A 25926-nucleotide genomic window follows, 5' to 3' on the forward strand; every position below is an offset into this window, starting at 1 on the left:
GTATGGTAGGATTTAGCAGAGACTGGATATGTGACTTTGCATTAAAAACAGCACCCTTAAGAGCATTAGTCAAAGCAGTGGGACAAACAAAAAATAGTGCGGTGTTAGCATGGACACCTGAAGCACTAGAAAGTTTTTGAACAACTAAAAAGAGAACTCTGTACAGCACCAGCACTTGCTAGCCCAGAGTATAACAAGCCATTCCACCTATATGTCTCAGAGCGTGGCGGCTTTGCCACAGGGTTTCTGACACAACAGCAAGGCCCTAGTAAACAACCAATTGCTTATTATAGTACAGCGCTTGATAATATTAAAAAAGGCATGCCCCCCTGTTACAGAGGAGTGGCAGCCAAAGCATTTGCTTATGAGAAGGCAACATCAATTACTATGGGACACCCAGTAACGCTGTATACGACCCACGCATTACATGCACTCTTGACTAGTCCATCGTTTGTGATTACAAACGCCAGAAGAACATGATATGATGTAGTACTCTCTAGTAGAGGAAAGATTATTACTTATACCTGAAGACTATGCGCCCCCTACACCAGATTTAACCTCACTAGCGAACATGCAGGCAGCAGCATCAGAAGAAGAGATTCGCAAATGGCTCGCAAGAGGAGCAACAAAAAATAATGATACTAACATGTGGCGAAGCGCAGATGGGCGTTTTGTAGCTCCACAAAATTTTCTTTTAACCCTGATAAGACAAGTTCATGGTAATGATCACGTAGCAAAAGGGGAAGTAATAAGGAGAATCCAAAAGGAATGGTGGTCGCCTTATCTAGGTCCTATGGTTCATCGAACATTATCGCAGTTTTGCGACATCTGTGCTAGATTTAACGTTAGAAAACACTTCACATCACCGATAGGACACATCCCAGAGCCAGATGGGCCATTCAGGCATATAATGTTTGATTATGTGGACATGGGAGAACCTAGGATACAAGGAAAACGATACATCTTAGTGGTTGAAGACAGATTTAGCAGATGGGTAGAAGCTGTGGCAACAGCTAAGGAAGATGCAACGGCAGTAGCAAAATTTTTGTGTAGAGAAGTGATACCAAGATTTGGAATTCCAGACACAATCAGTTCAGACAATGGTAAACACTTCACAAATAAGATAGTACAGAAAATTACTCAGTGGTTAAAAATCAAGCACAGATTCGGATGTGTTTATCACCCCCAATCTCAGGGGATGGTAGAAAGAGCAAATGGCGTTCTAAAGATGAAATTGGCTAAAATATGTGCAGAGACAGGCATGAACTGGTTTCAAGCTTTGCCGTTAGCCTTAATGGGCATGAGATCGCAAACTAACCGTAACACGCATCTAACTCTGCATGAAATGCTTACTGGCAGACCTATGCTCACTTCCTTTACTCGCGGGCCCTATAAAGGCCCCACACTTGAACAACTGCAAAGTGAACTCGATCATTATGTGAAACACTTATCTGAAATACACAAAGTTATTTTCCAACAGGTTAAGGGAGCAACAATACACGATAACACCAGACAGAGAGCAGCTGATCAAGCTGAGGACGCTGAGGCAGAGGACAAGAGAACTGTACTGCCTGGTGACTGGGTATTCATCCGAGTGTTCAAAAGAAAGTGGGATCAAGCTAGAAGGGAAGGACCATACAAGGTGGTGTTGGCAACTCCAACTGCTGTGAAAGTTAAAGGTAAAGACGTATGGTACCATTTGAATCATTGCTGCAAGGCGCCAAATCCGGACCAGGTAAGAGACAGGTTTCCTCAGGAGGACACTGATTCTCCAAGAGCAGGACCTTCGGGTTTGCAATCAGATCCTCAGAGAGACGAGGAAAGACCCAGACAACAAGCACCAGATCCATACGAACGCACTGAAGGGTTGCCGTGGGAAGAGCAGGAAGAGGAACAAGGCTATTGGCCAGAGTGGCCTCAAGAAGATATACAAGATTGGGAAGCTGAGCTTGAAGAAGCAGAAGCAGAGGCAGAACAAGCAGGACCGTCTCACCGAACAAGAGCTCAAGTTAGACAGCGAGAAGATAAACGTACCAAAATTGAAACAGCATGGAGACAGTTAGAAGCTGATACTGGCTCAGATAGTGATTAGATTATTTAAATCAACTACTGTAGAAAGAACATACCCAACAAAAAACACCCCAAGAAACATATTGTGTAGATTATTTGGCCATAGTCCCACGTGTCACCATTGTGATCCAGATGGAGAAACCACACTGTTACTACCCCCAAAATCATCGAAGAAGATCTATGGTTATAATAATACTTCTACTGATCACTTTAACTAGTGGAGGGATGCCCAAGAGTAAAAAGCCTAAACCAGAATGGGATACTGAAGAGAAAAGGCAAATATATTGTGTACTAGCTACAATAACAAGAGCAAGAATAGTAGCTGGTTTACTGATATGGGAAAGAATAGGAAAGTGGGAAGGAACCTTTCAGATAGAGGTAGACAAGTCACGACCCCAAGGAGATCAAATTCGCATTTATGTGGACTTAGAGAAAATTTCTGCATCTAACGAGATGATTGCGCTAGATGGGTTGATTAAGGCTACCCAAAGTCCAATGAATGGTGCACTTTTAACAAGTCAACAAACGGCAAAATACGAGGAGTATGCTTAGGACTACCGCATTGGCATGGATGTATAGCAAAAATACCCGACCAACCTAGAGTATCAGATATTGAGTCAGCAACCTATGTAACCATAATTCCACAGATAATAAAACAGATACCTGGAAACAGAAAAGAGACTGACCAGACATGGAAAAATGACATGTTCTACCAATGGTTGAAGTTCACAGCTGTTTCCTTAACAAAAAGGGACTGCATTGTGTGTCATGATAGAAGTAACAAACCACCAAAAGTAGTAATAACACAAGGAACAAGTGAATGTAAAGACGATCCAGAATATAGTGAATCACGATTATGTCCTATCAGCTGTCTCTTACATTCAGTTGCAATAGATTATGGTCCAGAATGGATGCAAAATATAAGCAAATGCACATATCAACCCGTAGAAACAATAGACGCTGTCCAACGTGAAATAACACCTGTTCAACAGAACTATCCTCTGTGTATCTGCTCAGAGGGAAGTGTAGAGATAGGAAATCTTTCATCAAGCTGCAACGAAACCCAACCAGCAGCAGGATTTTCTATAGAAATGCGTCGGATATGTGACAAAGAAGCTAACGATACGTTATGTAGCAAAAGAGTAAAAGTAAGACAACCAGATCTAAGGCATGGTACAACGCCTTTAGCTGACATATTTTGGTACTGTGAGGGAACCACGGTTAGACAGACTCTACCAAAAGACTGGAGTGGATGCTGTGCTCCAGTGCTACTAGAAGGAGAACTAATTGTGATAAGATTACAGAACAAACAAGGTAAAAGGAGCAAACGAGAGGTAAAATTTTTGGATACAGTTAGTCAAGATGAATTAAAGAAATGGGAAGAGTTTGATAGGGAAGGAGGTATAACAGTGACTTGGGATGGCATTTCCCTAGGTGTACCAACTGAACATGAGGTTATAAACAGGGTAGGAGGAGCATTTACGACAATTTTCCTTCCATGGGTTCAAATTGCGAAAAACGCAAGATGGATAAACCTACTATGGTATAATCAACAGAGATTTTGGAATCACACATTAAGTGTTTTAGGACTCGTACAAGAACAATTAAACAGAACAACAGTAATGACCACGCAGAATAGATTTGCCCTGGACACTTTGTTAGCACCTCAACGAGGAGTATGTGCCTTAATTGGAGAAGACTGCTGTACATATATTCCAAGACACACAGGCTCAGAGGGTAATATAACCAAAATACTAAGAGCCATGCGGAAACTAAGAGATGAACATGTTAGAGTCACCCAAGAAGTACAGAAAACTACCGCGTGGACCTCTTGGTTTGACTGGCTTAATCCTTCTAATTGGTATGGACTACTTGTGAAATTAGGAACAATAGTTTTGATAGTGCTAGGCACCCTACTCACTTTGTCATGCTGCATTATTCCCCTGACCAGAGCAAGCATTCAGAGAATGGTAGGACAATACACTGTTGTTGTGGAATACCATGACCAGATTACACCGGATGAAGATGAGGAGGATAAATCCACTTATATGGAAATGAAGTACAACACTGGATAAATAACAATTGACTACTAACTGAATCATATGAACATTGAAAAACTTGTTTAGCATAGCAGCAAATTTTAATCTAACATATTTAATCTATGCTTAAGTAACTATATCAGAGAAAAAGTAGTATAGAAGAAGTATGTTTGGTGTTTGGTGTTTTGTTTTGTTTTTGTGTTTTGTTTCTGCTGTACACGTATGTATTGCAGGATGGAACCGGTACCTGACCCAAGGTGGATAGTTTCCTGTTCAGTCTGCTGTGGTGCATGGAAAGAGGTTATGGAAAAGACCCCAACGAAAGGATGGGCGGAATTGAGACATGACCTGGTTGACTGGCATCCGCAACACCCAATAGGGACCAAGGAGTTCATCACCATGGCTAACGTCTTGACAAAGGACTTCAAATGGATTAAGGCAAAGACACAGGAAGCTTTCGACCTGGACATGAGCACAGGACTTCGTCTGGAAACAACTACATATCAGCTTGGAAGACATCTGAAGCTAGGCGTGTATAGAGGTATTGGGATTGAAGAAGAGTGGGCTGGATATGATATCTGTGGATAGTTGAATTTGATGATGTCTACATGGCAGCAACTAAGACCATAGCTAAAGTGATGTTGGGGGATGACATTTTATGGACAAACACGCCGATGCCCCTGCAACGTGCACTGGATACTCTTCCGGAAGCTGATGAAATGTGGCTAGATTTTTTGCCTCTGGAGACGGGCAGGATAAACCGAATTCCACTATCACAGCTGGGAAACTGTGAGGACCTGTATGTGATTGAATTCACTGAGGAGGACCGTAAGACATTGATTGAAGAAGGGACTGAAGCTCTTGACACACTATCTTTAATTTACAGAGATGCTAACGGACTCCTTAAGTGGCTTTGACGGATTAAAATGTTTCTGTCATATATGTTTAATATAAGGATTGAAGTCCTGGTGATGAATACACTGTCGAGCATGAAAAGCTGGCAAGGTGTGGAATTTTTCCTTCTAAATTGGCTGTACTGAAGGTTTTTTCGCCCACCTCTGGACTCATCCTATCATAACCATTGCATGTTTATTATACTCATATATAAGTATTCCTACTTATATTTACTCATTTTGCTTGTCTTTCCTAGATTGATAGTTTGACGAGGGGGTAATAAATATGTAAGGGATATATGAGGTAAAGTTTTTCTTATAAGTTCTTATATGTTAAGTTTTTTTCGTGTTACTATTTTTTTCTTGTTACTAGTTTAATTGCTAGTTTAATTTTTCCTTCTTTCTAACTACTAGTGTTTAAATTTTTTCTTTCTAATATGTACGGTTTATTCGATGCATTATTTTCTTTGTGTGACTTAAAAGTCACAGAGGGGGAAATATGTAAGCATATTTTAATTAAACTTGTATTTTGGTTAAGACTTATAGAGGTGAGGTGAGGATAACAGAGTTAAGGCAGGGACAATGTGATGTCACAGTAACAAGGATCGGTATGTACCTAACAAACCTTAGACTTGCAGCCATCTTAGATATGAGATGCACATGATGTCATAGTAACCTAGACACGACACAAGCTCAGCAGACCTTACTGTAATGTAACAGGCATTGGATACATATGCAATATGTCAAATCAAAGAGACACAGACAAATAGCAAAAAAAGACACACACACAGTTATATGAATAATAGGTTTAATAAGAGTAGACACAAAAATAAAATAGTATGTGCATCTACATAGTAAGAAATATAAAAATACAAAGTTTAAGGCCCAAAATAAAAGTACAAAATATAGGGGGCCTGGGTAAGCATCAATAGCATAATGAAACGCTTAAATTTCAAGTATCTGACCTCCTTTGAGGCAGGACAAAACCAATTTGAAGATCAGTAAGAGGAACAAAAACACCGCGATTTAAAATTGGCATAGGCGCGGGAGTAGAAGCTGTTTGGGTGCCAACAGACACTTTAGAATCGGTCTGGGTACCAACATTAACATGACAAACAGGTTTTAGGACCGACGGAGCCGGAGTAGTAGACTCGGGCCGTACGGGCCTAAAAGAAAATGGATAAGGGCTATCCACACGAGGTCTTTTAGAAGGACCAGGTTTGGAGTCATCCTTTTTAAAAAAGTAAGCCCTGTCTCCTCTTGAAACTGCAATAGCGATCCAGATGGCTCGGGCTCATTGATTCTCTAGCAAAACTCACCGAGGCCCGGTCCATGACAGGTTCAGTAGGAGTGTAGTCAGTAGGGCTGTGAACCGGACTGCTCTGGCTGTCCGAGTCGTTTGGAGGGACGTAATGATCATTCGTGCAGATGCGATTAGCTATAGAAAACAAAATAAAACAAAATTGATAAAATAAAACAAATAGTTGAAAATAATGTGAAGAAGATGCTTACCCATGGCCTGTGTCTTAAAAACTGTAGAATAAACCGGAAACACCAAGAATTTATAGTTGACGTAAGCGCCACCCCATATTTTTTTAAGTTGAACAAGAAAAGTGAAAAGATAATAGAAATCTATTCATATGAAAAATAAGTTATGATAGAAAATAATATCAGTAGGAGGTGGAGTCAGATGACGAGGTATATGACGTAGTGTAGAAAATGTATTTTTATTGGGTAAAAATTTGTTTGATAAAGAAATATAAAAAAATCGTACAAAGGAGGGGGCTAGGTGAGTGCTCCACCCCTTTGAAATTGTATAAAAGAGGTACCTATGTCACAGTTAAATCAGTCTGTTCTTTAGCGATGCTTGGAGTTACATCCTAAGCATTTTCAAGGCTGGCTCACTTTGTTTTGTTGCTGCAATAAAACTTGGTCCTTACTTCATCTAGATCTGCACGGAGTCGGGAGTCTTTCTTTGATTTCTTTTACTAAAGTTACAGTATTTGTTTAATATTTTAAATTAGGGCAACTTCGATGTGGGGAGAATAAAAATCCACCACAAACTCCTGGCAGAAGAAGAAAGGCGCTGTTACAGGTGAGACATGTCCTGATGCTCTCTGTCCTTATTGTAAGTTATTAAGTTTACTTTTATTTATGTACACTCACAATATCAAGGAAATATTGTGTTTTTATAAGATAAAGAAAATAAACAGGGTGCGCTTTCAGCCGTCTCAGTCTCCGACAATATCTTTCTGAAACGCGTCACTAAAATAAACTGAAACTCAGTAAATACTGCACACACACACGAGAAATATATCCATAGAAAGATTAAAGTGTCTACTTTTGAAGAAAATCTATTTAAAAAATAAATATTCTGAGTTTATTAATTCGTATGAATCCAAGGAGAGGTACAGTCTCTTTTCTTTATTATTTTTATTTTATTTTATTCTTTACACTTTATTCTAGGGTTTTTTTTTTTTTTTTTCACTTAAACTGCTATTTTGCCTTTTGTACATATATGTTTTTATATTTCTTATATATTTACTCATATATTATATATATTACTCATATATATAAATTATATATTATATACTCTTTGATATATTTTTTGAAAATTTCTATATTTTGTTGTATTTTCTTAGTTTCAACTATTTATTTCTTATTTCTTGTTAATTGTTTCTAAATTCTAAGGTCACATGCGGTCGTATAAGAATTTTACTACATATCGTACTGTGTATGTGACAAATAAAATTTGAATTTGTCTTTCTGTCTATCTTTCTTATTATCTGATAATGACCTAAGACAGGACACGCCCACACACTATTCACGGGGAAACAGTCTGGGTAATCTACATACAGAGGGTTTATTGCTCAATCTTAACACACTTCCAGTAAACTCTGTAGCTTTCGCTTTCTTCTTAGAGTCTCTGTGTAACGGCTCAAATCAACGCAGCAGCTTTAATTATCTGATACTTTAAGTATCAACATTCAACTACAAGTAATCAAGTAATCACCTACGCCAACAAACATAAAATCAAACAGCAAAAAAGTTTTTGGCATGAAAATAACAGCGTACTACCCCAACTCAATTAATGGTGCAGCTTCACTGGACATAATGTTTTGTATTATAATGTTCTGGCTGATTGGTGCACACTGCTCAAGAAATGATATAAATATTACTGTTTAGGTAATTAAAGTTGATTCTCTCAGCTGGTGCATTTTTACAAACAGCTAGAAAAGTAGAGAAGTCCTGACATGTTGTAGACCATCTGATTATCACTGAATGAGAAAAGGAAGACATCAGTTTCAGCTCTCACAGCTGTTCTTCAAAAGCTTTAGACTGTAAGAGTTTATCCTCATCATCCTCTGTGTGTGAGACTCAGATCAGATCAGAACTACATCCTGAAAATGTAAAGAAAGAGAAAAGGACAAGGTGATCTAATTTAATCTGAATCAGTCATCATATGCCTTAAAAGAAACATCACATCAGTGTGTGTGTGTGTGTGTGTGTGTGTGTGTGTGTGTGTGTGTGTGTGTGTGTCAGTAACTCACTCTAGTTTCTCCAGTGTACAGTGTGGATCCTTCAGTAGATCAGAAAGCAGCTTTACTTCTGATTCTCCTGGTTGATTGTCGTTCAGATTCAGTTCTCTCAGGTGTGATGAGGGGTTTGACCTCAGAGCTGAAACCAGAGCAGCACAACCTTCACCTGTAATACTGCAGTGTTCCAGCCTGTAGAGAGATCAACACACACACACACACACACACACACACCCTGGTGTATGTAGTATATGTTCTGTGTGTGTTAGTCCCAGTCTATATTAAACATTTATGTCCTGATGGTCGTTACAGTTTTGATCCTGTGTCTTTTTTTCAGATTCCTGCTCCTGTGTCACCCTGATGATGATAATGTTTGCTGATCACCTGAAGTCTACCTGTTTTTTTTATATATTTTTTTTATCATCTATGTGATGATTAAAGGCAGTAATACACTTGATTTAAATACGTGTACACACACACACACACACACACACACACACACACACACCTGATGGCTGTTTCACATATCCTGTGTTAGTTTGGTGTGTAGCTCGTGAACGTCTTCAGAAATTAACATGACGTGTTCACAAAGATGCAATATGTATGTAAAAAGTAGGGGGCAGTGTAGTCAGCAGACAGGTCAAAAATGGTGGAAACTTTTGAACAGAAGTCATGTGACCAGGTCTACAATTACCCACCTGTGTGATGTAGTTGTACCGCTGCACACTGACTAATATCCAGGTCAAAACAGTCAAGATGGAAACTAAGCTTCTTCGATGTCACATTGTTTGTTTACTTCATGCAAAACTGTCTGATTGAATTCTCCATTTCCACCCTTAGAAGTTCTCTAAGTTGTACAAAATCAAATTCAAATTTTATTTGTCACATACACAGTCATACACAGTACGATATGCAGTGAAATGCCTGTACGACCGCCAGTGACCTTAAAAAGAAAATAAAAACTATCTATAAGGAATAAATATTAATAAAAAGAAATACGAAAGAAAATAAATTTAAATAGTAAAATAAACAAACTGTACAAATAAGGGCATAATAGAAATCTTACAAAATATAGAAACATAGGAATATGGGGGGGGGGGGGGAGTATATCTAAAAATTTTAAAGTGTTTTAAAGTGGCAATGGCTGTGCAAATATGCATGAAAAGTGACTTATGAAAGTGTCATGTGCAATGGTTCCAGATATATAAACATTTATTGTATAAAAGTGACTTATGAAAGTGTCATGTGCAATGGTTTCAGATATGTAAATATGTATTGCATGAATGTGTCCATGATTGTCCAGTCAATGTCAATGTTTAAAACATATTACTCCTATGTGGTGGTGTGATTGAGAGACCTTATCGCCTGCGGGAAGAAGCTCCTTCTCAGTCTCTCTGTGTTGGCCTTCAGGGAGCGGAATCGGTTCCCAGACCGCAACAAAGAGAACAGTCCATTGTTGGGGTGGCTGAGGTCCTTCATGATCTTCCTGGCCTTGGTCCAGCACCGCTTGCTGTAGATCAAGTGCAGGTCAGGGAGCTCGGTGCGGATGATGCGCTCAGCTGATCGCACCACCCTCTGTAGAGCTCGTCTGTCCTGCATGGTGCTGTTTCCAAACCAGGTCGTGATGTTTCCCGTCAGGATGCTCTCTATGGTTCAGGAGTAGAAATTCCTGAGCACCTTAGAGGGCAGTCTGAAGTCTTTCAAGCTGTGATGTAAACACCGAGGTATCGGAAGCTGTTCACTCTCTCCACTGGGCTCCTGTTGATGATGGGGGTCTGGTAGTTCCTCTCCTGATGTGTACTAAAGTTCACTATCAGCTTCTTTGTCTTGCTGACGTTCAGGAGGAGATTGTTCCTCTGGCACCAGTTCTCCAGATTTACAATCTCCTCTAGGTAGGCCGATTCATCATTGTTTGTGGTCAGGCCCACCACGACAGTGTCGTCAGCAAACTTGATGATGGCGGTGGAGTTGGTAGTGGCCACGCAGTCGTGAGTGTACAAAGAGTACAGCAGGGGGCTCAAAACACAACCCTGGGGGGCTCCAGTGCTGAGAGTGAGTGAGGCTGAGACATGTCTGCCCATCCTTACTGCCTGTGGTCTGCCAGTCAGAAAATTAGAGATCCACTGACACATTGATGAGCTGAGTCCCAGGTGCTCCAGCTTGGTGGTGAGTGTGGAGGGAATTATGGTATTAAATGCAGAGCTGTAGTCGATGAAGAGCATTTTAACATAATTCCCTTTCCCCGTGTCCAGGTGAGTAAGTGATTTGTGGAGGAGATGTGAGATTGCATCGTCTGTGGAACGGTTCTGGCGGTATGCAAACTGTAGTGGGTCAAGTGTGTCCGGTAGTAAAGAAATGATGAAGTCTCTGACCATGCTTTTAAAGCACTTTATCACTACTGAGGTGAGGGCTACAGGGCGATAATTGTTGAGGGAAGCAGGATGAGGTTTCTTCAGGACAGGAACAATGATGGATTCTTTGAAGCATGTGGGGATCACCGACTGAGATAAAAAGATGTTGAATATCTCAGTAAACACAGGTGCTAGCTGGTCTGCGCAGGCTCTGAGAATACAACCTGAGATGCCGTCTGGTCCTGCTGCTTTCCTGGTGTTCACTTTCTTGAAGGCTCTCCTCACGTCATGCTCGGTGATGATGAACACGTTTCCGGTGCTGGCAGTCTTCCTGTCTGTAGCCGTTAGCGCCGCTAGCATTAGCATTGCAGTCCCGAATGTCTTTCTGGAACTTTATCCTGGCCCTGAGGTCATCGAGCTTGTTTTCCAGTGACTGGACATTGGCGAGCAGGATGCTAGGCAAAGGTGTGGGGTGTGCACGAGCTCTCAGCCTGTTCCTGACGCCGGCTCGTTTCCCTCGTGGCCGCAGCTTCGCGTTGCGTCCTTTGTTGTCCCTCAGGATCTCACTCAGCCAGCTCGGATCCAGAGTTAAAAACGTCGAATTATAAGTACATTGTACAACAATAAAACAGTGTGTCTATCATAACTAATGTACTCAATGGTGGTAATTTTGCTGATTTTAAAACACTGAAAACTAACTTAAAAAACAAAAACAAAGAAAAGGTGGTTGGAGCAGTCGTGACGGCAGCGGACCTCACCGGCGCCATCTTGTAGGTGTGTGTGTAGGTGTGTACAAGTGTATAAATTAATTTAAAAACAACCCACAATGCACCTGTAGGGGGCGTAAGCGTGCTCTAATTGATCTACTGTACGCAGAATGCATCTGAAAGTAAAATAAATGAATCATTTTTGTTCTTTTCTTGAGTTTTTCCTATTTATTAACCGTCCCAACCTTAGTATAGAGCAGGAGTCGGCAGCCCTCGGCTTCAGAGCGGCATGTGTCTCTTTCATCCCTCTGCTGCTGCTCCCTGTGGCTTTGGAACATAAATAATGAGTATTTTATTTAAATTAAGTTTATTTTAGTTTGTTATTTTTTTTTTATGTAATTCTAAATTTGAAGATTATGGTGATCTTGTAATATAAAACGTGTTTAATTATTTTGTCACTCAAATATGCGTCACAACCACCGATGTGTGACTTTCGCCGGTACACGATTTATTGAGCTTTTCAAGTCCCGGTTTTATTCAGATCGACACTGACTGCACGCTCCAGTACACGCCATAAAAGGATGACGGCACACGAACACAGACGGATTTTTTGGTTGCTGCAGGTGGATAATTTAAGTTTGACTTTTTATTTCATAAATACGAGGAGGACAAATAGACATTCAGTATTTTATTTGAAAATAACCTCACCGTCTTTTACACAGAATACATAGAATAAAGAAAAAAAATATATATGCAGTTCTACTGCATAACGCACTGTTTGTTCATTTTGTTGAACCCTGGGGGGCTTCATACAAACTCCACACACACAGACCCGAGGTGAAAATTAAACCCTCAACCCTAGAGGTACAAGACCACAGTTCTAACCACTACATCACCAAACTGCATTCAAAATTTAATTAATATTTGAAAGGTTTAAATAGTAAAATGCTTCATATTCTGTCAGTCTCTTGTTATACATCAGACTTGTTGCTCTACATTTTACTATTATTAGATTTATACTATAATAATGATCAGATAAACAGAATGTGAAAGTGATGATCTGACCTCAGTGTCTCCAGTGTACAGTGTGGATTCTCCAGTCCAGCAGAGAGCAGCTTCACTCCTGAATCCTGTAGCTTATTGACACTCAGGTCCAGTTCTCTCAGACTGGAGGAGTTTGAGCTGAGAACCGAGGACAGAAATCTACAGCTTTCATCTGTGAGATCACACCGCCACAGCCTGGGAGAGAAATGATGATACATCAGAACACTGACATCTCTCTCTCTTTCTCTCTCTCTCTCACACAAACACACAGAAGGAAGGGAGAGAGCGCTGTGACAAAATGCATCATAAATAAGGAAAATTATTAAAATGGAAAATTCTGACTTTACTTTTATATCCATGATCTCCCTCTCTATGTCTCTAAGTGTGTGTGTGTGTGTGTGTGTATTTGTGTAAATGTCATGGAACAACACACAGAATAATGTTTAATTAATGATGATCTAAAATAACAAATTATTGTCCTTCAGTTAAATCCGTAGAAAACCAGTTTAAGTCCCAGAAACACCAACTATTCTCAGGCTGTTCAGGAGTGTTGTGTGATCTATAGTGTAAATGCAGCAGGAAAACTTAACAGCACTAAAAGCACAAACACCAAAACACCATCTGCTTGAGTATTTTATCTCAGATCATTTCCTACTTTAATAAAATGCTATTTCAGTGCTATGATCTGATCTGAAGCAGGAGAACAAACATTGCTTATGAAGGCAGAGGGACACAAGTGCAAGTGGCTTTAATTAAATACAAATAGGGAACTAAACCCAAGGGCTAATCAATACTTCACACACTGAACAAGGACGAGGTCATGTGATCAGTACACAGGTATTAACTAGACAGTGTAAAAGGGGAAATAATACACACAGCACAGTAAGATACACAACCAACCATCACACACACAGTACACACACACACACACACACACACACACGTGGTGGTCACAATATGTACACACACATATCCAACATGCATTGGTGCAATAATACCAAATATTTTGTTTTTTTAAGTTTTATATAACATTAAATAAAATTGTTTTTGTACCAGTTGTGCAAAAAAGATCCACAATTATCTGTAAAACTGCCCTCAGAAACAGAATGGTATTGGCTTTTATTCTGCCGTTGCATGTAAACAATTATTTATATACATTTTAATTTGTTGTGCAAAACAACAGTGCAAAAACAGCAATAGAACTTAACTCACACTGTAAACAACACAGCCTATGTAGCTTAAGGAAACAGTTGTGCAGTGCTACACAGATTTTAATGTAACTGCTCTGCACACCGAAAACTGAACTGCTGTTTATTTAAGTTAACGTGGCAGGTTTTTCTTTAAGGACCAAAGTTGCTCAGCTTTTTGTCTGGAGAGACGGTTCCTCTTCTCATTAAGAACATGAGACGCTGCACTGAATGATCTCTCACTGTCTGTGCTGGTGCTGGGGGCAGATAAATACCTGCAACCCGTACAAGCAATGGGAAGCGGTCTTTGTTCTAGTGCCAGTAGTCAAGGGGATTCTCACTTCTGGCAATGTGTAGTTCAGCTAGATAACTCTCTAGTTGTTGTGCGGCTGCGCTTGTTCCAACACCGCTGCGGATCGGGCAATGCGGAAATGTTGCATATTGCAGCGTCTATGGGAGTCACATGACAGAAGAACAATTCGGACCAAAAGACTCGAGAGGTAACTACTCATTTCTGTTTTCTGTACATAACCTACAGAGGTTTTATGATGATTTGCGCATGCGCGCCCAGTAGAAAATGAATAGATCACTTTCCGAGACGACTTGTTCTTCTGAGTCACGTTAAAGACTCGTTCAAAAAGAACAAATCGTTCATGAACGACCCCTCACTTAGAAATATACAGACTCTTGTGGTGAAGCAGCAGCTCTGTGTGTTGTGTGTTTTTTCAATAATATCTCCCTTCATCAGGCGGTGATGGTGCTACACATACACACACACTCACTCACACAAAATGCTGAATGAAGAAACAGTAGTGAAGTAGTGTGTATATAACAGTGTAAAATGATAAATAACACACAGCAGAGGTCTAAGTACGCTGTAAAAATTATTCTGTGCTCTTGTAAATTTCACAATAATAAAAAGGTTATGGAACCTTAATAAGATCTCTGAAAATCACATACTTGATCACACATACGTTTGAGTTTGACATATCAAAATAAATGCCACAAAAAACTATAATTTTGTCTTAGATTTTAGTAGTAGTTTAAAAAACCACAATCATCACTCATTCCAACTCAATATTCTTTATGTTTACCAACAAAAATTTGAAACATTCAGTAAATTGCCCCATGCAAAAAGCAAGTGCTCATGGGAAGTTTGTAACATCAGGGACAAGTAGCGAGGACACACTGCTGTGAGAACGGACAAGAATCACCTAGAACATTCCTTATAAATCCTGGTAAGTAAGCAGCTACTGTAGCACAAGTTAGTGAAATAATGAATGCATACAAAACTTTATAGTAGTGATGGGTCGTTCATGAACAATTCATTCTTTATGGATGAAGTAGAAGAACGGAACAGAACAAAAGAACGAGTATCTTAGAGAATGATTCATTCATTTTTTAAGGGTGCGCAAAGCATCTCAAAACCTGCGTGGGTGAACAGAAAACAGAAATGAGTAATTACCTCTCAAGTCTTTAGATCCAAATCATACGTTCTTTTGTCATGTGAGTCTCATAGACGCTATGCAATGCAATAGATTAAAAAGAACGAATGACTCAGACTAGAAGACTCATGAGAAGAACAGCTCAATTCTGTTTCCTTTGTAATGCACTGTGTGTGTGTGTGTATACACACACACAGCCAGAGCCCTATATATATATATATATATATATATATATATATATATATATATATATATATATATATAGGGCTCTGGCTGAGCCATTCAAGAACAGTCACAGAGTTGTTGTGAAGCCACTCCTTCGTTATTATTTAAGCTGTGCGCTTAGGGTCATTGTCTTGTTGGAAGGTAAACCTTCGGCCCAGTCTGAGGTCCTGAGCACTCTGGAGAAGGTTTTCGTCCAGGATATCCCTGTACTTGGCCGCATTCATCTTTCCCTCGATTGCAACCAGTCGTCATGTCCCTGCAGCTGAAAAACACCCTCCCCCCCAGCATGATGCTTCCACCACCATGCTTCACTGTTGGGACTGTATTGGACAGGTGATGAGCAGTGCCTGGTTTTCTTCACACACACCGCTTAGAATTAAGGCCAAAAAGATCTATCTTGGTCTCATCAGACCAGAGAACCTTATTTCTCACCATCTTGCTTTTTAATGTGAGGGTTCCGTCGGGCCACTCTGTCATAAAGCCCCGACTGGTGGAGTGCTGCAGTGATGGTTGACTTTCTACATTTTTCTCCGATCTCTTGACTGCATCTCTGGAGCTCAGCCATAGTGATCTTTGGGTTTTTCTTTACCTCTCTTACCAAGGCTCTTCTCCCCAAAAGCTCAGTTTGGCCAGACCGCCAACTCTAGGAAGGGGTCTGGTCATTCCAAACATCTTCCATTTAAGGATTATGGAGGCCACTCTGCTCTTAGGTACCTTTAGTGCAGCAGAATTTTTTTTTTGTAACCTTGGCCAGATTTGTGCCTTGCCACAATTCTGTCTCTGAGCTCTTCAGGCAGTTCCTTTGGTCTTATGATTCTCATTTGCTCTGCCATGCATTGTGAGCCGTAAGCTCTTATATAGACAGGTGTGTGGCTTTCCTAATCAAGTCCAATCAGTAGAATCAAACACAGCTGGACTCAAATGAAGGTGTAGAACCATCTCATGGATGATCAGAAGAAATGGACAACACCTGAGTTCAATATATGAGTGTCACAGCAAAGGGTCTGAATACTTAGGACCATGTGATATTTCAGTTTTTCTTTTTTAATAAATCTGCACAAATGTCAACAATTCTGTGTTTTTCTGTCAATATGGGGTGTTGTGTGTACGTTAATAAGAAAGAAAAATTAACTTAAATGATTTTAGCAAATAGCTATGATATAACAAAGAGTGAAAAATTTAAGGTAGTCTGAATACTTTCCGTACCCACTGTATATGAGGTCATGCATTGTTCGACGAGAACAAAATGTCTTTGGTGATCAAATTAGTCATTTTTTCCTAAGAAATTTCTAACTCCATTTGTCACATCATCAAAAGGAGTTTCAATCATAATGGAGTGGAGCATGGTACCTTTGGTCATAGATATTCAGTGTCCTGTCTTCATTTAGACTGTCATTGCTCCTTTAAGACCTGAGAAGGCCTGTACACACACTTGTATGGATCCCACAGTTTGCAGAAAACTGAAGAGTGTGAAGGTGTGCAATCTTTCAGATGTAAAATGTGACTCAGTAGATTCTAATACAAAAGTCTACATTCCACATATTAACTGTATAATGTCTGTGTGACATGTATTGATTGAGAGACTGTTTACTAATAAGATCAATTCAGCTCAATGTTTTTATGATCTTGTTACGTGTCATTTGCAAAGTAAACCAGGTTGAGTTTAGACTTCATGTCTTGTTAAATTTGGCAAATGAATGTTTAAATGGTAATGTTTATTGATGCTTTGTTTTTTTATCTTGATGTCATATAGATATATTGACTCCTCGAGTAAAGGGTAAATATAGTTTAAAGATAAACTAAGTGTAACATTTTAATTATGTGATAGAGGATTATAAATTAGTAAACCACAGTTTTATTTTTTAGAATGTAGAATCCAGTTTTGTTAATTGAGGTTTAATTTAAAAAAATTAAAGTAGAATGTAGGAAATTTTAGTCCTGAACTATTGAGCGACTGCAGTCACAAAACCTCAAGGACAGATAACCAAAACTACACAAACTAACCAGCTACACAACCAACAAAGAGCAATTAAAATAAAATATTTAAATCTGATTTTCATCTGTCTGAAAGTGTCTCAGCCGTACTTCTCTGTGCCCACCATCACTCCTCTGAGTTCCTCAACCAGCTTCTTAAACAAGGCTGATTTGGAAACAGATTGATTAATATTAGACACACAAACACACAGAGAGAGACTCACACACACATACAGACTCACACACACATAGACACACACACACACTCACACACACACTTACACTCACACACACTCACAGAATCTGGGAATTCTTAACAGAATGTGAAAGTGATGATCTGACCTCAGAGTCTCCAGTGTACAGTGTGGATTCTCCAGTCCAGCAGAGAGCAGCTTCACTCCTGAATCCTGCAGGTTATTGACACTCAGGTCCAGTTCTCTCAGACTGGAGGAGTTTGAGCTGAGAACTGAGGACAGAAATCTACAGCTTTCATCTGTAAGATCACACCCACACAGCCTGGGAGAGAAATGATGATACATCAGAACACTGACATCTCTCTCTCTCTCTCTCTCTCTCTCACACTCTCTCTCACACACACACACACACCCACACACACACATTGTTTGTCAGAAAGGTCTCTGTTTATTAACAGTAAAAGACTTTGAGTATTTATATGTTTAGCCAAACGCCTGGTGTCATAAACATCTGATCCCAAAAAGGACATGATCCATTTTAACGCGTCCTGGTAAAATCCTGAAGAACAAAAAGTAGAATTTGTACAGATGTTCATCCAGAGACGAACCAGGAGGTGATAGAGAGAGAGTTTTATACACTCTTTATTGTGAGATGATTATAGAAGAAAATTTTTTTATAAATTACTGTCTCTGTTCTCCTAAGTGACAGTGGACTTTTGTTTTGTTTTTTTCTCGCTGCTTTGGCACTTTGTAGTAGTGTTTTTACTAAGCGTCTTTTTTTTTACGTCCAGCATCTGCAAGTGATTTAGTTGCTCCGAAAAAAAGGGGTTTGCTTGTTCCTCAATATCCATAGGGGTGTCTCTATGTGTGTGTGTGTGTGTGTGTGTGTGTGTGTGTGTGTGTGTGCTGCATCCTCACCCTAAAAAATAAAACTGTGCTGTACTCAATTTTTTTGGTAAAACATTTTTACACTTAAAAATATTGAGTAAATATAAAAATATATAAAAATCATGTAAAATATACTTCATAAATTGAGTACAAGTCAGATTTCATTAAGGTAACATAACTTTTTTATAACTGTGAAATTTACAAGGCCACAGAATCATTTTTTAAAGCTACTCCCTCACTATCCTGTGCTGCTGCACTTAAAGTCTGACTTCGTGTTTTCCTCTTGGTGATGGGATCTGTAGTGGAATCTGTAGTGGGTTCTGTAGTTGGTTCTGTAGTGGGCTCTGTGGTAGGTTATGTAGTGGGCTCTGTAGTGGGATCTACAGTGGGCTCTGTAGTGTGATCTGTAGTGGGATCTACATTTGGATCCACAGTGGGCTCTGTAGTGGGATCTACAGTGGGATCTACAGTGGGATCTGTAGTGGGATCTGTAGTGGGATCTGTAGTGGGTCCTGTAGTGGGTTCTGTAGTGGGTTCTGTAGTGGGTTCTGTAGTGGTAATCTGCTCCCTTTTTTTGCCTCGGTTTAGCTGCAGTGTTTTCTGTCAGTGTTTCTTTGGGTGTCAGTGGTGGTGTGCTGGTCTTTTGCTCCTGTACCTCTCTATTGCAGACATTGTGGGCGGAGTCAGTATTAGGGGCGGGGTCACTGTCAGCGGTGGATACTGTACTCGCACTGTTTACAGTGGTGTCAGTGTTGGTGTCAGCGCCGGGTGCGGTGGTACAGTGGGGTAACTGTGTACCGTGGATCCTCTCACACAAATTCCAGTCTTTGTTATCGTGTTCACGAGATTCATATTTGTGAGAAACACAATCCTTGCCTTGTTTATCTGGGAGGCAGAGTAGATACTCTCACACCCAACCTGCTCTCCCACCGCTAACAGCACCTCCTCTACCTGTACACCGTCCTCCCGCACACACCTAACGCCATGTCGGAGAGACAAAGTCTCCACACCAGACTGAGAGGCCATGATGCCCCGCCCACTCTCTCTCTCACGCTAATCTATTAGCTCCATTTTGCAACATTCACCAAGAAAATAAAAGTGATGAAAAAGCGGAGTCTGTCTAACCTGGGCAAGACGCCAAACAGTCTTATACAGCGTCCTCACACCCAGCGCATGTAGAGAGAGAGGGAGAGAGAGAGAGGGAGAGAGAGTAACAAAGAGGCAGTGGGAGAGAGAGAGAGACACAGAGAGAAAGAGAGAGAGAGGGAGTGGGAGAGAGCGTGTGAGAGAGACGGAGAGAGAGAAAGAGAGAGACAGAGAGGGAGAGAGAGAGTGAGCGAGACAGAGAAAAAGAAAGAGCGAGACAGAAAAAGAAAGAGAGGGAGAGAGAGACAGAGAGAGAGTGAGCGAGACAAAGAGAGAGAGAGAGAGAGAGAGAGAGAGAGAGAGAGCAAGAGAGAGAGAGAGAGCAAGACAGAGAGAGAGGGGGGGGTTAAAAACCAAAATTATCATCTTCCAAAAAAATCTCTAGGAAAACAGACACATGTTCACTCTGGGAAACACCGCCCTAGAACATGTGGTACACTATGACTACCTGGGACTGAAACTCCGGAGGCTTTGATCTGGGAGTGAATGCATGAAGAGCTCTACATGCAATTAAGAAAAGATCCTACAAAATACACATCCCAATTAGAATCTGGTGTAAAATCTTTGATAGCGTCATTGCGCCTATTGCGCTGTACGGATGTGAGGTTTGGGGTCCACTCAGTAAACACGACTACACTCGCTGGGACAAACATCCCACAGAGTCCCTACATGCAGAATTCTGTAGAAATCTCCTCAAAATTCAGAGAAAAACACCAATTAACGAATGTAGCGCAGAATTAGGCCGATTCCTGCTGATTATAGTCGTCCAAAAAAGAGCAGTAAAATTCTATAAACATCTTAAATTGAGTAATGGAAATACCCTGCAGTACGAAGCATTGAGAACCCAAGAGCTCGGCCCTAAACCCAGTCCCCTCTGTCAGCTGGTCCTGAGACTCACTAACACATTAACCCCTAACACACTGCAGTCTCAGAGCATCAGACAAATCACTGATCAGATGAGGAGAGAGTATCTGGAGCACTGGGACAGTCAGATCCAAACCCATTCCAGACTACACCGCTATCGGGCCCTTAAGAGAGAGAGGAGGAACCGGCAGAGTGTCTCTTCACCTTCAGAGACATAAAGCAGAGACAGATCCTGACGAGGTACAGGCTGAGGGACACCGTCTGGCTGTGGAGACGGGCAGACACAGGAGAACCCGGCTGCCCCGAGAGCAGAGACTGTGTGCTCAGTGTACGAGCGGTGAGGAAATGGACTTCCTTCTTTACTGCCAAAAATATCAACACATAAGGAACATTTATCAAGATCATCAAGCACAAAATCCCAAATTTTTCCAAATTAACAGAAGGTTAAAAAATTATTAATTTTAGGAGAAGGCCGCACTGCTACCCTCGCTGCGAAGTTTGTGTCCGAGTGTGAGAGCCTGAGAGACAGTGAGACACAGCGTAACCTGAATATTCCTAACTAAAATAATAATAATTGTATATCACTACTTTTCAAATAGTTGTTGTTCTTGTTGTTAATATTAATGTTATATATTTTTAATTATTATGTGTGTATGTGTATATATATATATATATTTTATTTTATTTATTTATTATTTTTATTATTATTGTTTTATTTTATTAATTTTATATTATTAATATTGTATTATTTTTTTATTTATTTTGTGCGGGGTGTCACACCTGTGCCACCACGGCCCCGGGGAATAAGGTCAAGTTCACCGGATTACTGAGCCACCGCTTTGTCTCCCCCTAGTGTGTCTGTGTTGGTATGTCTCTCAGGAATGTGTAATTAGTTTTACCTGTGTCTTGCCCTTGTGTGTCTCTATTTAAACCAGCCGAACCCGTAGGCACTTGTCCGTTCACTGTTGGTTTGTCGTTTCCATCCATGTGTCTGTTAATAACGTTTGTCTGTGTTTTCGCTCTCTCCTCCTCAGGACTGAACGGTGTCTGCAGGGTCCGGGCCGGTGTACGACGTGGAAGTGTGTCAAGTTCAAGACTGAGCAGTGCTCAGTAAAAGGCTGTGCTTTTGTCTTATGTTTTCAGTTCCTAGAGATTCTTTGATTGAGATTATCCTCCTGAGATCCCGCCTGCAGACCCGGCCTGAGAGAGTGTTTGTTTGTTTCTTTAATTTAACAAGAATTATCCTTTTGTTCACCTCTGACACCGAAATAAAAGACTTGCACACTAAACCCCTGCATTTTGCGTCCATCTCATACCAGCTCGAATCATGACAGATGAACGGACCCGTCTGGACGCAGCAGGTATCCCCTTACCTGACGAGCCTACAAGCATGCGCCGCTACCTTCAAGACCAACAGCGGGAGATCGAAAGCCTAGCTCGAGCCGTGCATGACCTCGCGTGCAGTGTGAGCCAGCTGGTCACCGCACGGTCTCCTCCAACCTCCCCGCGTCAATCCACCGCGCCGTCACCACCGCGCCCAGCACCTCCAGAAAGATATGCCGGAGACCCTGAGGGATGTAAGCGCTTTCTCCTAGCCTGTGAGCTGTACATGGCTGAATTCCCTCACATGACCGAGCCGCAAAGAATAAGCTTCGTCACACAACAGCTCACGGGCAGGGCCCTTGATTGGGCTACAGCGGTGTGGAACGCGGGAGGAGCTACAACAACCTGCTATCCTCGATTCATAGAGGCCCTTCGTGCGGTGTTCGATCACCCTGATCAGGGGAGGTCGGGGGAACAACAACTCATGAGAATTCGGCAGGGCAGCAATCCTGTGGCGGAATACGCGGTCCGATTTCAAATCCTGGCAGCAGAGAGCGGGTGGTGTGACAGAAGCCTGGTAGCACAATTTCGAGACGGACTCAACCCCGACATTCAACTTGAACTTGCATGCCGAGATGCCGAGATGACACTCGAGGAGTGTATAACTCTAGCAATTAAACTCGACCAACATCTCCGTGCCCAGCAACGACGCTCAACCCCTCGACCTCCCAATAAGAGACTGGAGCCCCGCCGCAGAGAACATCCCAGCCCGCTACCGCAAAACATGAACGAAGGGTCTCCAGCAGAGCCGATGGATGTCGGCTCCTCCCACCTGTCGGCGACGGAGAGAGCGCGGCGCTTAACAGCCGGACTGTGTCTGTACTGTGGGGGGGGACATCACCAAGTTCGTTCGTGTCCGCTACTCAAAGTAACACACCTCACCCCATCCCGCACCCACCTACCGTTTTGTTTAAAGGCTCACTTGTCATATAATAACTGCTCTTTGTCTGTTTTCCCTCTAATAGATTCCGGGTCGGCTGGAAATTTCCTCGCTGCGAGCTCCTGTGTCGAAGCTTCCGTACCCGATAACTATTAAAGCTCTGGATGGCCGACACCTGAAACAATCGCCAGTTACAAGTATGTCAGCGCCCCTTCGAGTAACTTTCCCCGGTCACACCGAGGAAATAAAATTTTATGTGCTTCCTCGATCTGACCAGACCGTCGTACTGGGTCTACCCTGGCTCGGTTTTCATAACCCTAATTTCGATTGGACCAAGGCGCGCATCACTTCTTGGGCCCCCAGATGCGCGAAATTCTGTACACCGTTATCATTGACGGTCCAAACGACTAATATAGAAAGCCCGCGTGCCCAAGTCTCGACCAACGTGCCACCAGAGTATGCGCAGTTTGAAGATGTGTTTAGTCATAGGGCAGCCGCGAGGCTTCCCCCTCGTCGTCCGTGGGACTGCGCGATTGAGCTCCTGCCGGGGAAAACACCGCCTTGCTCGCGTGTTTATCCATTATCCCGGGAAGAGACCCGGGCTATGGAGGAATACGTGGAGGAGGCTCTTCGACAGGGGCTCATCAGCAGGTCCACGTCCCCCGCCTCGGCTGGTTTCTTTTTTATAGAAAAAAAAGGCGGAGGTTTAAGGCCATGTATTGATTATAGAGGTCTCAATGCAGTGACAGTAAAATATAAGCACCCACTGCCGTTGGTTCCGGCCGCTATCGACCAACTCCGAGGCGCGTCCATCTTCACAAAGCTCGACCTCCGCAGCGCTTATAATCTCGTTCGTGTGCGTAAAGGCGACGAATGGAAGACTGCGTTTAGCACTACATCAGGGCATTATCAGTATAATGTAATGTCGTATGGATTGGTAAACGCACCTGCGGTGTTTCATGGGTTTATGAATGACGTGTTTAGGGATATGTTTAACCGTTTTGTGATAGTATATTTGGATGATATTCTGATATACTCGCGGTCATATTCCGAACACCTCATTCATGTAACCGCCGTCCTTCGCCGTCTGCGCGCACAGAGAAATGCGAAGGCGGAGAAATGTGAGTTTCACCAACGTGAGATTACATTTCTCGGCTATCGCATAGGACCACAGGGGGTCGAGATGGAAACGTCTAAGGTGGAGGCGGTAACTCTATGGCCGGAACCCCAGTCAGTAAAGGAGCTACAGAGTTTTCTTGGGTTCGCCAATTTCTATCGGCGCTTTATCCGCAATTTTAGCTCTATTGCAGCACTGCTCACTTCCCTCTTAAAGGGAAAACCCAAACGATTAGGCCCATTCACAGCGGAAGCGAAAACAGCTTTTCAAAGGCTTAAAACGGCATTTACCACCGCACCTGTGTTGCGGCTTCCTAACCCCGATAAGCCATTTATAGTCGAGGTCGACGCATCGGAGGTAGGAATAGGGGCGGTGCTGTCACAACGCCACGGGCAACCCGAAAAACTCCACCCCTGCGCCTTTTTTTCTCGCAAACTGACACCTGCTGAGCGAAATTATGACATCGGGAATAGAGAACTACTAGCAGTAAAAGCGGCGTTAGAGGAGTGGCGTCACTGGCTAGAGGGAGCCAAACATCCATTCATAGTCCTGACCGACCACCGTAATTTAGAATACATCCAACAAGCCAAAAGATTGAACCCTCGTCAAGCCCGATGGGCACTGTTTTTCACACGATTTCGCTTCCATATTACGTATCGACCGGGCTCCAAAAATAAAAAGGCAGATGCGCTTTCCCGATATTATCCAACACCACCCTCTACACCAAACCCCGAGCCCATCTTGCCCTCCGCGTTAATCATCGCCCCTGTACTCTGGGAAATCGATGCGGAGATCACTCGGTGGGCACGGGATAATCCCGTGCCAAACGAATGTCCTCCCAATCAAACTTAAGTCCCGGAGGCACTTCGTGATCGAATAACTGCAGAAGCCCACACTAATCCTGCCTCGGGACACCCCGGGATAACACGTACGTTAAAAACTTTGAGTCAAAGGTATTGGTGGCCACGTATGAAGGAAACGGTGAGAGCAGTGGTTTTATCTTGTACGGTGTGCGCAACCACAAAACATCCTCAAGGGTTGCCAGTTGGTAAACTAATGCCCCTACCTACACCAGTCAGACCGTGGTCCCACCTTGCGGTGGACTTTGTCACGGATCTGCCGGTGTCTAAAGGGTACACAACTGTTTTAGTAGTGGTCGATCGATTCTCCAAGGGATGCCGATTCATCCCGTTTGGCTCTCTCCCGTCAGCGCTCTAGGTAGCGGAAACCCTATTCGAAACAGTGTTTCGCTGCTATGGCATCCCGGAGGATATTGTTTCCGATCGTGGTCCCCAATTTATCGCCAAAGTCTGGAAAGCGTTCTTCCAGAAGTTGGGGACCACTGTTAGCCTAACGTCGGGCTATCACCCCGAGTCAAATGGACAGGCAGAGCGGACTGTCCAAGAGCTCGGGAGATACCTTCGTGCATATTGTAGCAGCCAACAACATGAATGGGCAGACTGTCTAATCTGGGCGGAGTACGCACAAAACTCGTTATATCACTCCGCAACCGGCCTAACGCCGTTTCAGTGTGTGCTTGGGCATCAGCCCCCGCTCTGTCCCTGGGACGCCACCGCCACCGATGTACCCATGGTGGATGAATGGTTTAAAAGAGCGGAGACAGTGTGGGAGGATGCACACACAAAAATCTCTCAAGCAGTAGTTCGGTTCAAGAAATTCGCTGACAGACGACGAAGGGAAAGCCCTCCGCTCCAGGTAGGCGATCGGGTATGGCTCTCGACACGAGACCTTCACCTCCACCTCCCCTGCCGCAAACTGTCCCCCAAATACATCGGTCCTTTCCCTATTCTCACACAAGTTAACCCAGTGTCGTTTAAGTTGAAACTCCCTCCCCATATGCGTATTAACCCTGTGTTCCACATCTCTCTTCTCAGGCCAGTGATCCGGGGCCCGTTAGATGAAGGCACACCCGAGCCCCCGCTCCCTGGGGCTGTGGAAATAGAGGGCGCCCCAGCGTTTAAG

General features: G+C 42.3%; 1 protein-coding gene across 1 annotated transcript in view; it reads right to left on the reverse strand.

Moving 5' to 3' along the window:
- Window positions 1–7596: 7596 nt before the first annotated feature.
- LOC128529045 (NACHT, LRR and PYD domains-containing protein 3-like) overlaps window positions 7597–25926 on the reverse strand; it is a 112672-nt gene continuing 94342 nt past the window's right edge. The window contains exons 15-18 of the mRNA XM_053502349.1: window positions 17814–17987; window positions 12662–12835; window positions 8554–8730; window positions 7597–8403 (exon numbers count right to left, since the gene is read on the reverse strand). Coding sequence (XP_053358324.1) covers window positions 8397–8403; window positions 8554–8730; window positions 12662–12835; window positions 17814–17987 — 532 coding nt within the window. The 3' untranslated portion in view covers window positions 7597–8396. The remainder of the gene's footprint in view (window positions 8404–8553; window positions 8731–12661; window positions 12836–17813; window positions 17988–25926) is intronic.

The sequence above is a fragment of the Clarias gariepinus genome, chromosome 8 (genome assembly GCF_024256425.1).
Source record: "Clarias gariepinus isolate MV-2021 ecotype Netherlands chromosome 8, CGAR_prim_01v2, whole genome shotgun sequence".
Taxonomy (NCBI): Eukaryota; Metazoa; Chordata; class Actinopteri; order Siluriformes; family Clariidae; genus Clarias; species Clarias gariepinus.